Below are 13,188 nucleotides of genomic sequence, written 5' to 3'. Positions count from 1 at the left end.
ATTGCCTCATGATTGGCCCATTTTCTCCTTATAGGTGATTTCTAGCGGCACGCTCCTAGAACGGATCATTATAAAGGCGAGGGGACCAATGGGACATCATGCAGGTTGTCCAGCTGGGCAGTGGATGCATGCTAGCATTAGGATTCACTCTGGCAGCAATATTCAAGTCAGTAGGAAAATACAATTGATGTCACTGGCGTGGCAGTTATAGACTATCACATATGGCAAAGGTACTAAAATGAAATTGAATTATCACAGTATTCAAAGAGATCCATCATCGAATCTTTTTTTTTTTAACGTGGACGACCTAGAGTTTTTGTTACTCATTTAGATAATAACATTCTTCGCATTGTTTCTCACAGTGATGGTATTTCATGAGGATACATGAGCCAACCTAATAAAAGTTCAATTAAATATCATACATGTAACTGTGCATCTTGGGTTCTTCAGAAAGGGGGCTTGAGGGATCTAAAAAGGCAAAGCGTAGCCATGTCTGTCTTTGCTATAAGCGTTCTTTGCAACAGAAACAATCTGAGCACTTGATCCAAAGAGAATCCATCCTTTGCCTCACCCTCCCAGCACCCCCACGTACAAACACAGGGCTTTAGTTTTCAGCAGCAGTGGAGTTTGAGCTGCCCCAATATTTCTTCTGGCACAGGAGGATGAAAGCAAGCTTGCTTTTTGTTCTCCTTTGTGGCTGAGATCCAGCTGAACGGTCCCCCATGGAGAGGCTGGCAGATTTCTTTCTGTAATTCCTACCCCTGTGAAACAACCCCCTTCAGCAGGGCCAGCCTGTTTCGTGAAACCTGGCAAGGATGAGAGCTCAATGTGTTTGAACAAACAGGTTCCTTGGCACAGCAGAAATCTGGATGATTTTCTTAGGGAAGCTGAAATCCAAATCAGACAAATAGGCAACTGCATACCAAATGAATTCATCATCTGACATCCTGTCAGCTTGTCATTCGATAAGCCCCAGAGGTGTGACTGTGTCCCAAGCTTTGAGGTACTTTCTCCACAAAGAAGAATGTGTAAGAAGTTAAGTGATTATTTTGATGCACTGAGTAAGTGATATTATTGACGAGGGCGCTACAGAGTCGGTGGCTTTGGGTGGGGCGTTGGTTCTGAGCGCTTCCTGAAGGAAGCAGGACTGCATTTGGGCAGCAAGGATTCAGATGCAGCTTTTGTGTCCATAACCTTGATGTTGGCTGGGACCCCAGAGTCCCTGCAACCTGGCTTTGCAGAGGCACCAACGATCATTCATTGTCTCTTACAGGCCACAGGCTCTGGCTGACGACTGCTTCCCCCTTGGCCACGCACAGAACATAGCATGTGCTTTTCAGGATGCACAGGCGGAGCGCTGCAGGGTTTTGTCATTCAGTCAAAAGCAACTTTCTGGTGAAATGGAAACTCATCAATTCGATGGTTGTTCTTCTCTGAGTGTGGCATTTAAAATAAAATCATTGTACAAAACCCTTAAAATGTTCAGAGAGCTAATATTTCAATCAGGGAGATGTGAATTCTTTGTGTACCTGACCTCACACACGCTTAGTCTTCTCTCTCTCTCTGTTTTCGTTAGAATAAAACAAGAACCTGGAGGAGAGACAGGGACCATAATTCCCCGAAAATAAGACCTAACTGGAAAATAAGCCCTAGCATGCTTTTTCAGGATGCTCGTAATATAAGTCCTACCCCAAAAATAAGCCCCAGTTAAGATCGTCAGCCAGACGGACGCATTTAGTACGTCCGTTGCAACACATGATGGACATATTGAATTATAAAACAATATTAATATATAATTAAATATAAATAAATATTATTGACATTAATATTTAAAATAAATGATAATATAAATTATAATTAAGTATTTGTAAATACCCAAGCGGGTGCCTTTGGATGAGAGGTAAACGTCTATGTAAACAGATGAACTCAAGACTTATTGCCGAATGACCGATCAGAGTACAGACGCAACACATGAATGTGTGCACTTGATAACGAACGGTTGTGGTTGTATCTAATATGAATCTTCATAATTCAATACATCGTGTGTTGTAATGGACGTACTTAATTCACTCGTGTGAAATAAAGAAACGTTTTCCGAATTTTGGTGCTTGCAATTTTTTGTCGCTTTTGTGTGGACCATCATTCTTAACTGTCATTGTTTTTATTGCCACTGCTGTCTCATAAGTCTTCAATTAACACTTAATTTGATGGTAGATTTTAAGGGAATAATATTTTGACCCCCAGACAAGATGAGTGCAAAAAGAAAGAGCTATTCCATTGAGTACAAGAAAGGAATTGTGGAGGACTCCCAGAGCAAGCATCTTACAGCTTTCTGCGAAGAGAAGTTGGATCTCTGAATGGTCCGAAAATGGCGAGCAGAGTACGATAACCTCAGTCAACAGGTGGACGAGGGAAATGCTAAGAAGCGTAAGTGTGGATCAGGTTGGCAACGATTATTTCCTGAGCTGGAAGACATCATCTGTGAATGGATTGCTGACAGAAGAGCAAAGACTTTGGTTGTGCCCAGGGCTGATATTCAAGCATTTGCCCTTGCAATGGCACCACAATTAGAAATATCCCAGAAGAATTCAAAGCACAACAATACTGGTAGGTTGGCTTCCTTCAGCGATATGAACTGTCTCTAAGAAGATCGACAACACTGTTCAAGCTGGAAGATACTGAAGTTATTAAACGTGCACTTGCATTCAAGTCCTTTGTTGATGGCATTGACTTTTCTAAATACCAACTCTCCAACATGATTGCTATGGATGAAACTGCAGTGTTTATGGGCCAAGGATTTCAAACGACAATTGATCAGAGGGGTGCCTCATCAGTCTACATTCCTTCCACTGGTTACAAAAATGCATGTGTTACCTGTGTTTTGGCAATTCATCTGGATGGAAAGAAAGCCCCACCACTAAGGGCAAGAAAGATAAGGTTGAACATGTTTCAGGCATTTATGTTCTTGAAACCAAAAAAGCCTGGTGCACACAAGTAGTTATAAGGAAGTGGGTCGATTTAATGCTGCCACTTGTTTTGCGAGGTGGTCAAAGAGATCTTCTAGTCTGGGATTCAGCCAGCACTCACTGTGCTAAACACATGAAAAACTTCCTTACAGAGAGAAGAAAAAATCAAATAATGATTCCTGCAGGAATGACTGCCTACCTCCAGACTCTTAATATTGCAATAAACAAACCATTCAAGGACCATTTGCGCATGGAAGTCAATGATCACATTGAAAACTGAATGGAGAGAAATCAGTGTGGAAACTGTGAAGCCTAGCCCGCAAGAGGCTGTGACTTGGGTGAAAAATTCCTGGGGTAAAATCACTGACAGCTGTGTTGCCAATGCACTACGAGCAGGCTACATGGACAAGAAGTGCTCATTTAAGGAGAGCTCTGTTGCTGGACATGAGAGATTGGGGCCAATGGTTCTACAGGAAATGGAGTCGCAAGAAATTCCAGCCGGAATTCGGGGTTTGGAGATTTATGATGATATTCCAGAAGAAGATAACATGACTGTATTTGAATAAATGTAGATCTTTGTACATGAAAAAATAAGACATCCTCTGAAAATAAGCCCTAATGCATCTTTGGGGACAAAAATTAATATAAGACCCCGTCTTATTTTCGGGGAAATACGGGATTTCATACAGAAAAATTCCATATGAAGAACTTGAAGGCATACTAATGGTTTATCGGGAAAGGTGGGATCCGGCTTTGAAGCACCTGGGAAGGGGATCCCCTCGGGAGAACAGCAGTGGCGGCGGCAAGCCCTCCACGGCAGTGCCCTGCCTTGAGGTCACATCTCCTACTCAAGGATTTCAGTTGGTGGCCTTTGACTAAATCATGCTGCCAGAGAGCCCACCTTTCACACACAGGAATCTTCCCATCCCCTATAAAGTTAAAATCCTCTTAGCTGTGAGACTGCTGAGCATAATTACATGACAAACGCCGAGTCCTCTTCCTTCCCCACAGCCATGTATCACGGCCGCAGTGGCTGACGGGGTCTGTTCTCACTGTCGCATGTTTATGGACAGGAGCTGGGCTCCTGTTACGGGTGCCACGGGGACAGATGAAACGTTGGGTAGTTTGGCTGAATGCGATGATCGTGACTGACTCTCACATCCTTCTGGGCACGCAGGCAGAGCTGGCGCGAGAGGTTCGCGGGCTTCCCGATGCAGCGATATGGCTGGTGGGAGCAGAGGCTGGATTTTCAGCCAAGCATTTTGCCACCGAGCTCTGCTCAGGACTTCTGTACTGAGGCCTTCATGACACAGTTGCTCCCTCTCATTCTTCCCCGGCCAGGAACTCGCCGGTCACTAATTAGGACACCAAGCAATTTACAGCTCATGGCTTCGCAATAAGATCCGTTTCTAGGCTTTGACTTAGTTGAATGAAGTGTTGCCACTCCTTGACATAAATTCTTATGATTTTTTTTTTTTTAAATAAAATTTTGGTAATCATACCAGTGTCACCTTAGGAGCCAGGCTACCAAGTAGCGAATGGCATGTGTGGCTCAATGTCAGGGGAGGAGGTGTGGTCACACTGCCACCAACCTGAGCCTGCAATTGACGCAGAACAAGCTGACCTGGATCACGGTTTTAAAATAAGTGTTATTTTGCATCCTGAAGGCACAGACTTGTGCCTGTTTAATTGGTGCGTCACACAGGAAAAAGGGCTTGGAAGCCTGTGAATTTAAGGTTACCTGCGTGTAGTGTAGCTCCCTTACATTCATGGATAAAGAAAAAAATGCAGGCAGCACCCTCCCCCACGCTGGGTTCATTCAACACTGGATTCAGCTGTTGTCTGAATCACATGTTTATTCAACCATTAATGAGTATTTATAATAACAAAGGAATGAGTTTACTTGTTTTTAAGAGCTGCATGATGCGGCTTTAAAAATTAAATGACAGTGTGGCATCTGTTACTTTTTGGATCACAGTAACTGACTTCCATCAACACGACATTACTCCAGTGCTAATTCTCTAGCTCTTTCTTTTCTCCTCCTGGTGGCCTCTGTCTGGTCATTTCAGTGCTTGTTGACACCATCAGTGAGAAGTCAAGGAAAGCGACTGTCAGCAAGCCTGCTGGTGGGGAAACTGCCTTAGAAGGTACACCGGAGTGGGGAGGGAGCAGGAGGAGGCTGAAGTTTTGTGGTTCCAGGGAACCTTTCTGGGGAGGCCACCCACGTGCCATACACTGTGCACGAGTTAATAACAGAATTAATTAATCGCGTACCCTAGCTCCTGCCACTGTACCTGGTGCTTAGTTAGTGCTCGGCACACACCGACTGAACCTGGGAGACAATTTTATAAGACCTCCTCGCCCACTGATCTCTTAAGGGAACTTATTTTCATTGTTTCGAGGAAGAGGCAATGCCCATTTTTGCTTTTCAAGCAGGAAGGACTTTCTTAGGTCAGTGGTTGAGTGGCTGTTTGAGTCGCATGTTTATGTCACTGTTACGGATTTCAAATCAGTTGGGACACAGAGCAATTGGAAGATGCCATTTCTCTCTCCATATGATGGATGTGGAATGGTGCTTTTTTTTATTCGATTCGATCTATATCCATAAAAGGAGAAACAGTTGTATTGTCGCTGTCAGCCAGAAAAATTAGACATACTGCTAACGGGCACATGACAACAGGCTCTTCACTGATACATAGTGACAAAATTATATTAGCCTCAGCCCCAGCAGATTGAGAAACACTTCCTCTTGTTGTAAACAGCCCCAAGAAACTGCAGATCCAAGCCCAACTATTTAGTTGTTGCTGTTTCTGAGTTAGCTTTCTGGTCCAAACATTAGAAAATTCCTTACCTTTTAATTTTCTGTGTGTGAGTGTGTGTGTTTAAATACCATGCCTGTAACAGCACCTGCTGGAAATGTTGAATGTTTTGACCACCTCAGCGTTTAATTGTGTTTGATCAGGTTGTTCGATTATGACTTCCGAAAGCAAATTTCCATGTCATCATTCAACACAATTCTAATCTCCAGTTTTTACAAATGGTTAAAGCCCATGTGAATACTTTATACCACTGAACCCTAATTATATTGGTAGTTGATCAACTGATTGTACTCCCATTACATGTCCCCGTCTCCCCCACCCAGGGGATTAATGATGACAAAAGAAAAATTCTGAGATATCCTAAAATAAATTACAGTGGGTGGAGAGGAAGGGATGAGTAATTAAGCAGTTAATAGCAGTGGGCCAACTAACAACAGACTTCTCACATTCCCAAATATATGTTGGAGCTTTGAATCAACTTCTGTAGTGACCACCGGATGCCACCGAATCCCGCGTAAGCATGAACTTTGAGACTGTTGCCTGTGACCAATCAAAAGGAGTAAATATGTCTTCCTTACTGACTGTGCACCTGTCCTAGAACCACCCCCATTCACTTTCTCCTGCCCACCTTATCTGCAGCCAGTGTAAAGTCTTTCAAAACAACTTAAATCTTTCTGCCCCAAAACGTAAGGTATAAAAGAGCCCATCAGCTCCAGGATGGCAGACATGCTGCCAACTCTGTCCAGCCCCGCTGCTGGTGTTTTAGATCGCACACCCCAGGACCTGGTCCTTTTCTGGCTAGCATTTGGCTCAATAAACCCTTTCTTACAGAAAAGCTTTGGACCATGAGAGTTTCTTGTTTAATAATGACTACCTCCCTCGCTGCTTAGGGCAGTGGAGAAGAGGAGGGAATGGGCACATGGTGAGGGCCAGGAAGAGAGCGTGTGTGGGGTTGCCAGGGAAGCTGCAGCAGCCATGGGAAGAGGAGAACACCTGTCCTCTTCAGCCACCCTTAACCTTTCATAAATCCAACTATCTTGGAACACAGCCAGTAAATGAAACACAAAAAGGCAGATCTGTCTTTCAACCCCCAAATTCCGTGCCCGAATTAGCTTACTGAGGCCCAGGTAATGCTTGAGGACCACGAGGTAGTCCCATTTCTCAGAGACGTCTACAGAGGAGACAAATAGATCTGGTCTCTATATGGGTGAAATGAGGGCTGGAGAAGAGGAGGGGAGGAAGATGAGGATGGAGAAGCCATCACTCTGCCCAGAGCTTTCATTTCTCCAGAGCAATACTCTTGCCAGAGAGTCCTAGGAGAACTGGTCCTAGGAGAACCCCTGGGAGACAGGTGCTCCCTCGGAACCACCTGGGAGGCAGGTGTCACGAATACCAGTTTTTTCTGGTAAGGAAGCTGGGACTTACAGACATTTAGCACCCTTTAATTTTCCGATTTTGGGTGGCGCTAGTGGTTTATTGTCTGTCCCCTTAGCCGGACTGTGAGCACATGGTGGTCACATGGGCACATGGTGAGGGCAGGATTTCTTATTGTCACACGCTGCTCCACCCCAGGGGTGCCTCACACAGACAGGTACTGGGTGCTCAGGGAATCGCTAAAGCTAAAAACAGGTGCCAAGCAAACTTTAGAAACCATGTCTTCCGCCTTCCAGGCTTGTCCTTGACCTCGACATGTATTATTTCCCTAAGAATCTAAATAATTTCCAGTGTCATTTAAATCATTTCTCATTTGTCATTTTCAGCACCAAAAGGGCATTCTAGGAGGTTATTTTTATTCATCTGCTTCTCTTGTTTCTGCTCCTTTTAAATTGATGCTGGGAATGGAAGTTATACTTGGGCTTTAGTGCGAGGACTGGCTGAAGGATGATAGGGTGTTTTTCTCCTGTATAAGAATTGTTTATAGTGTTATAAAGAATATGTCATTTTCGAGGAAGGGAGCTTTCATGAGTAAATCACTATCATTCTTTGACTGTGATAATTTACAAAAACAAAAATGCTTCTCTTGCTGGTAGCATACAACCACCATCAGTCCCCAAAATGCTTGGAAATGTAAGACTCATCAGTGCCAGCTGCCTTCGCTTTCTGACATTCTGGATGTGACCCCATTAAGACCGGTAGTTCTAGCTGGTCAAAAGTCGCGCCAGGACCCAGGGGTCCATTCAAAGTTAAGCTGCAATTCCCTTCGAGGAGGGAACATTTCAGTGACCGAGCCACGCTGCACATGGCCACAGTGTAATTTCTACCTCTGACGTTTCCATTTCACCTTGCCTCTCACCGTATCAACAAAGAGTCCACACTTACATGTCATCGAAGACAAGCCTCTGCCTCTTGCAGTCCCGGTGGCCGTTGGAGCCTGGAGACCACGGCTCTGTCTGTGGCCGTGACTTGTGGAGCACGTTTTCCGAATTGTTGTGAGTTGCCTTCTAAATAACAAACAACACACCAGTCTTTGAGAAGCTGAAAGGAACAACCCACTACACAGACTACCTTGTGTTCTGTGTTTTACCTTAGAATTGATGGTGCTTTTTAGTTTAAATAAAGAAAAAGAGATCATGCGTACCAGTTGTCAAGCTGAGGGCTTTCACGCATGTTTTCCTATGTCATTCTCACAACAGTTATCTAAAGGGAAGTCTTAGAGTGGCCAGCCTCAGAGATCCAGTAACTGATGTTTGTGAGGTTAAGGAATTTGGCCAAGCTCAAATCGTGGTTGTGGGTGAAGGCCCAGAGCTCAGCGCTCAGGCCCCTACTTTGCCCAGTTGACTAGCCTGGTGGTTCAGAATCACCTGGGGGCTGGTTAACACAGAGACAGCTAGGCCCCACCTGCAGAGTCTCCACTTCAGTTGGTCTGGAGTAGGGCCTGAGAACATGCATTTCTAATGAGTTCCAGGTGATGCTGACCCAGGGCCGAAGCTCTCAGAACCACTGAGCTGTAACGTACAGTCCCTCACAAAAGAGAAGTCACACAGGTCGCAAATTGACTCGTTCTCACTCACTGTCTGCGAAGACTAGAAAAAGCCAAAGGGACTTACGAGAAATTATTTCAAACGTGTTTTAAGAAGGAACACTATTGATCTGTGGGAAAATTAAAAAAAAAAATCATTATTTCCTGGGGATAAAAATATTTATAGAGCATAGCACCCATTGTGTGCCTAACACATGGATCAGAAAACAACCATCTTTGGTCATGAAATTCAAATCGACTCCTCTGAGGTAATTAAAATCGAGTGTATACAAAGGCTTCTTTAAATATGGACCGATTTTATGTGTCGATCAAATCTTGTTATAAGAGCCTCTTGTAGTCTGTGCATTTCCTTCTTGGCAGGCATGGCCGCCAATTATGGATGTGTGTGATCCCTCATCCAAGAAACTGTTCCCAGCTAGGCTGGAGGTTGAATGTAGGCACGGACAGAAGCCGTTAGGGCATCACTGAATCTCCGCTGCTAGGCACAGTGCCACACAGTAAGTACTTGCTCAATAAAAATCTGTGCGCTGAAAGGACAACTAAATAAAGTCCTTAATTTTTATTATTATTATTTTTTTTTACAATTCTCTGCACACTGCAATTGCTTGTGACACAAGGATCTAGAGGCACAGAAAGGTCTGGTTTGCTTTTAAATATGAATTGGTAGCTTTTTATTTCAGGTTTTTCTAGTATGGTCTTCTCAGATTCTTGCATCTTAGAATTAAAGATAATTGTTCCCCAATGAGGGTACATAAGGGAGTTAATTTCCTGATGACACAATAAGATTTAGGCTCTTGCAGGACCTTCTACCAACTCCTTAGCTGTTTAATTTGTGGGCTGAAGCATTAAATACTGCCTCCCAGGACCCTCTCTTTGCAGAGTCCTGTTCTCAAGTCGCCTCTCTCCCTGCCTCTCAAAGCCCCACTGGTTTTGACAGGCACTGTGACCCAAAAAACAGAGTAGAGCGAGTTCGGAGTGAACTAATGTACTCCAGAGGAGAGGACGCCTGGTACAGGGCCCCAGCTGGCAGACAACCGGGGAGTGGGGGGTGGGGGGCAGTAAAGAGGAACTAACAAGTGGTGTTAGTTGCACAGGTGATCATAGGTGTCAGGTTCTTTAGATAGTACCATTTCATTTAAATCTTATGACACTGTTTTGCAAATGAAACACGCTCAGAGTGATGAAGCAAGTGGCCCAAGGTCACGTGGTCACTAAGACATGAGGCTAGACTGACTGTGGACCCAATCCCCGGCCCTTCCCGGGGGGGTGGGGGGATCTGCAGGGCTCTAGAATCACCTGAGGAGCTCGCTGGAAGCAGGGCAGTGGCGGGGGTACCACTCTGTGACTTCTACACTGGTCGCCAAGGGCGGAGAGGGAGCCCCGACATTTTGGCCTGGGGTTTCCATCCCAGGTTTAATTCTATCCTGGGGCAAAGAATCTTTTCAAGAGAAAAGGTGGGTTGGTCTAAAAATCCCCGTATACTTTGTGAATATAGTATTTACTGGATAGTGTTCTACAGTTGGGTGCGATTTCTTTTCAAACTAAGAAATGAAATCCTACAAAGAGGCTTCCTCAGCAGAAGCGGCTAGCCTCCGGCCCCTCCTCCACAGCTCTCTGTGGGGCGTGGGGGGAGACAGAGGGCATCCTCCTGTGCTAGGACTTCCCAGAGCAGCCTTGGGGATCCTCTCTGGGACCTCAAGCTTGTGATCTGACTGTGCTGGGCTGGAGACTCAGAGCACAGAGGTGTGCACAGCTTTTTATTTTAATCATCGGGACGGGAAGAGCATCAACGTACCGCGACGTCTCCGGCGTGGGCCTGCAGCTGGTTCTCAGCCTTATGCTTTTTGTTGGAGGTGGCAGAAGTGAACAAACCATTGCTGTTGGATCTGCTGGAAGACGTCAAGTCGTCACTGGAGTATTTGTGTTTAGAGGAGTCGGAGAGGGGTGAGATGGGCGACCGGAGCATTTTTTCATTTTTATTTATGGGTATTGCCAAGCTGAAAAAGGAAATCACAGTAATGGAATGTCACCCAGGCAGTACAGGGAGAGGTAAATGTTTTATATATGACCCAAACCTCCTATTTAAAACCTGCTGGTAGGAAGACGTTTACGGGGAATTATTATACCAGGAAACAATTTTATGGCATTAGGACCATAACAAACAATAAGCAAATTTCACTCACTGATTCTTTCACTCACACAGGTCCTACAGCATGAAGAGGAATTCTGGAGTTAAATGACTAAGAATAATAAGACTTTCATTTTCTGAGTTTTTCATCTAAGGATTTCAAAATCCACAACAAACAATTTCCTGTTTTCCTAGCAAGCGTAAGCAGCAAGTAATGGGGAAGTCAATCAAATGATATACGAGTTCCCCATTTCCAAAAGGACTTTTGCTACCACCTGAGCTTGTACTAATTATTATGTGGAGAATCACAGAATGACCTGCAAAGCAAGAAGCAACTTTCAATTGTTAGGTTTCAACTTTCATTACGAGCTAACCAGGCACTGATCCGAATAACCACAGAATAGAAAACTGTCGGCAGAAGTTACATTTTCTGATTCCTGCTTATTTTACCTTCAAAACTTTTGTCTATAACTCTCCCCAAAATTAACCATAAGAGAAGGGAGTGCCTTCCATTATAGTCTTAGCAACGTATATTATATCGATAGAACTCTATTACTTAATTTTGAAACAAAAAATAATTGGGGAAAGACACATTAGCCTGAAATAAACTCAAATACTACTAATCTGGGATGCTCACAGAAATCACGTGACAGAGTCATTTAAAAAAAGGTAAATCCATTTAACAAAGATTTAGTCATTCCTGCCGTTAGGATTTTTTGATTGCATGCGTTGGCTATCACTGCAAACAAGCCATTAAAATCACTTCAAAAAGCGATTTCCTTCGTTTGGTGGTGACAGTGTAGAAACAAACACAGGCCTCCAATGATAAAGCAAGGTTCTCAATGTTATGCAAACAGGTATGTGGAGTGACAGAATGTGTGGAGATGGATTTCTAGTTCAAAAAGCGCTGGATGTCTAACAACTCAGAAGTGGGAAGACACATTCTGGAAAACTGCCCTGGGCCAATCAGAAGTGGCTCAGCCAGTGAGGAGGAAGGCACTGATGCTGGGGATGGATGAACAGTCCCAGTATAATTTTTTCTTGACATGGGCGTGAAAGATGTCCTATTTCTAAGTCTCTACTATTTTCCACACTATGTGATTTTAAATGTTCATGAAAGCTAAACGATTACATTAAATGTTATTGTCATGGACATATGATCATTTCTTCTTCATTACTATAAGTTGATAAATATTCAAGTTGACCAAAGAAACTTTTGTTGGATCTTCTGTTTGGGACGGGTGATCATCTTGTATATGGATGGCGGTGTCTTATCACATGGGTCAAACCTGACAGCAGTCAGCTCAGAACACCTCTCCGAGACTGTCCCCAATGCACTTTCATAAGCATTGTTTCCTTACGTAAAGTAAAACCATCAGAGCAAGCAGGCTCTGCCTGGCCAAGGCTCCAGAGCAAGAGCTTCTATCCTGGGGTCCAGGAACTTGGATGGGAAAAAGTTACATCCTCATTTTCATGAACCTCTCTCTGACATCGAACATGTCCTTCAATTATGAATGAAGGCAAGAAACCAGAGGAGTGGTTTGGCAGGAGCAGTACTGGCAACACTTGGGACTGTGTCACCAGTAGAAATCATGGATATATCCTGTCACATGACAGTTGTCTCAGACATCTTGAAATAGAGTTTATATTCATCACTACCAGAATTTATGGTAGTTACCAGATCTGCTAGTTACTTGATGCATTAACGAAACCGCACATTTTTGAAAGATTACTTGGAACCACATTTTCCCCATTGACATTTTCCCAGTAGTATGGGGTACCATCCACTTGGCCCAGAATTTGTGGGAGAGGCCAGCTTTATGTGCAGCGCCCCTCCTGCTCAGACCCCAGGAGCCCTGGTCTTCCTGCCCACGGTGATTCTGACCCTGCAGGGGACCTGGCTCCAGTGCCCTGGCTCTCCAATTTCTGCTCCGGGTTTTAGTGACGCTCTACATCTTTTCCTAACCTTTCAGTTTACATTTTTATGTGTTGTGCTGAAGCATTAATCTCCCCTTAAAAATTTTACGTACAAGTCAGGGAGAGTGAGGGGTGTCTTGGCTGAGGGAAAGTGGTTTCTGAGTTGTGGTATTTCTAAACAAAAAGAACTTCTATGACTGATGGTAAGCTACTCGCTTATCATAAATACCTGGGACCTTGCCTTGCTAGAAAGACATTTGTCACAGAGGATTCAGTGCAGCGTGGGTCTGCCTGGCACCCCTGCAGAGGAGTCACTAGGTGTCCGTTTAACCTTGGAGACACAGATCCTGTCTAACACCACAATTTTAGTCCAAATCT

At 44.2% G+C, this 13,188-nt stretch overlaps 1 protein-coding gene across 6 annotated transcripts in view; it reads right to left on the bottom strand.

Annotated features, from left to right (window-relative positions):
* Window positions 1-13,188, bottom strand: part of AFF3 (ALF transcription elongation factor 3) — a 538,469-nt gene that overhangs the window by 19,321 nt on the left and 505,960 nt on the right. For all 6 annotated transcript variants that reach the window (XM_033124714.1, XM_033124718.1, XM_033124715.1 and 3 more), the window contains 2 exons: window positions 10,561-10,762; window positions 8,105-8,226 (listed from right to left, as the gene is read on the bottom strand). In XM_033124714.1, the coding sequence (XP_032980605.1) occupies window positions 8,105-8,226; window positions 10,561-10,762 (324 nt within the window). The remainder of the gene's footprint in view (window positions 1-8,104; window positions 8,227-10,560; window positions 10,763-13,188) is intronic.

The sequence above is a fragment of the Rhinolophus ferrumequinum genome, chromosome 13 (genome assembly GCF_004115265.2).
Source record: "Rhinolophus ferrumequinum isolate MPI-CBG mRhiFer1 chromosome 13, mRhiFer1_v1.p, whole genome shotgun sequence".
NCBI lineage: Eukaryota > Metazoa > Chordata > Mammalia > Chiroptera > Rhinolophidae > Rhinolophus > Rhinolophus ferrumequinum.
The sequence above is the reverse complement of the archived record's forward strand: the minus strand, read 5'-3'. Positions and strand labels throughout refer to the sequence as shown.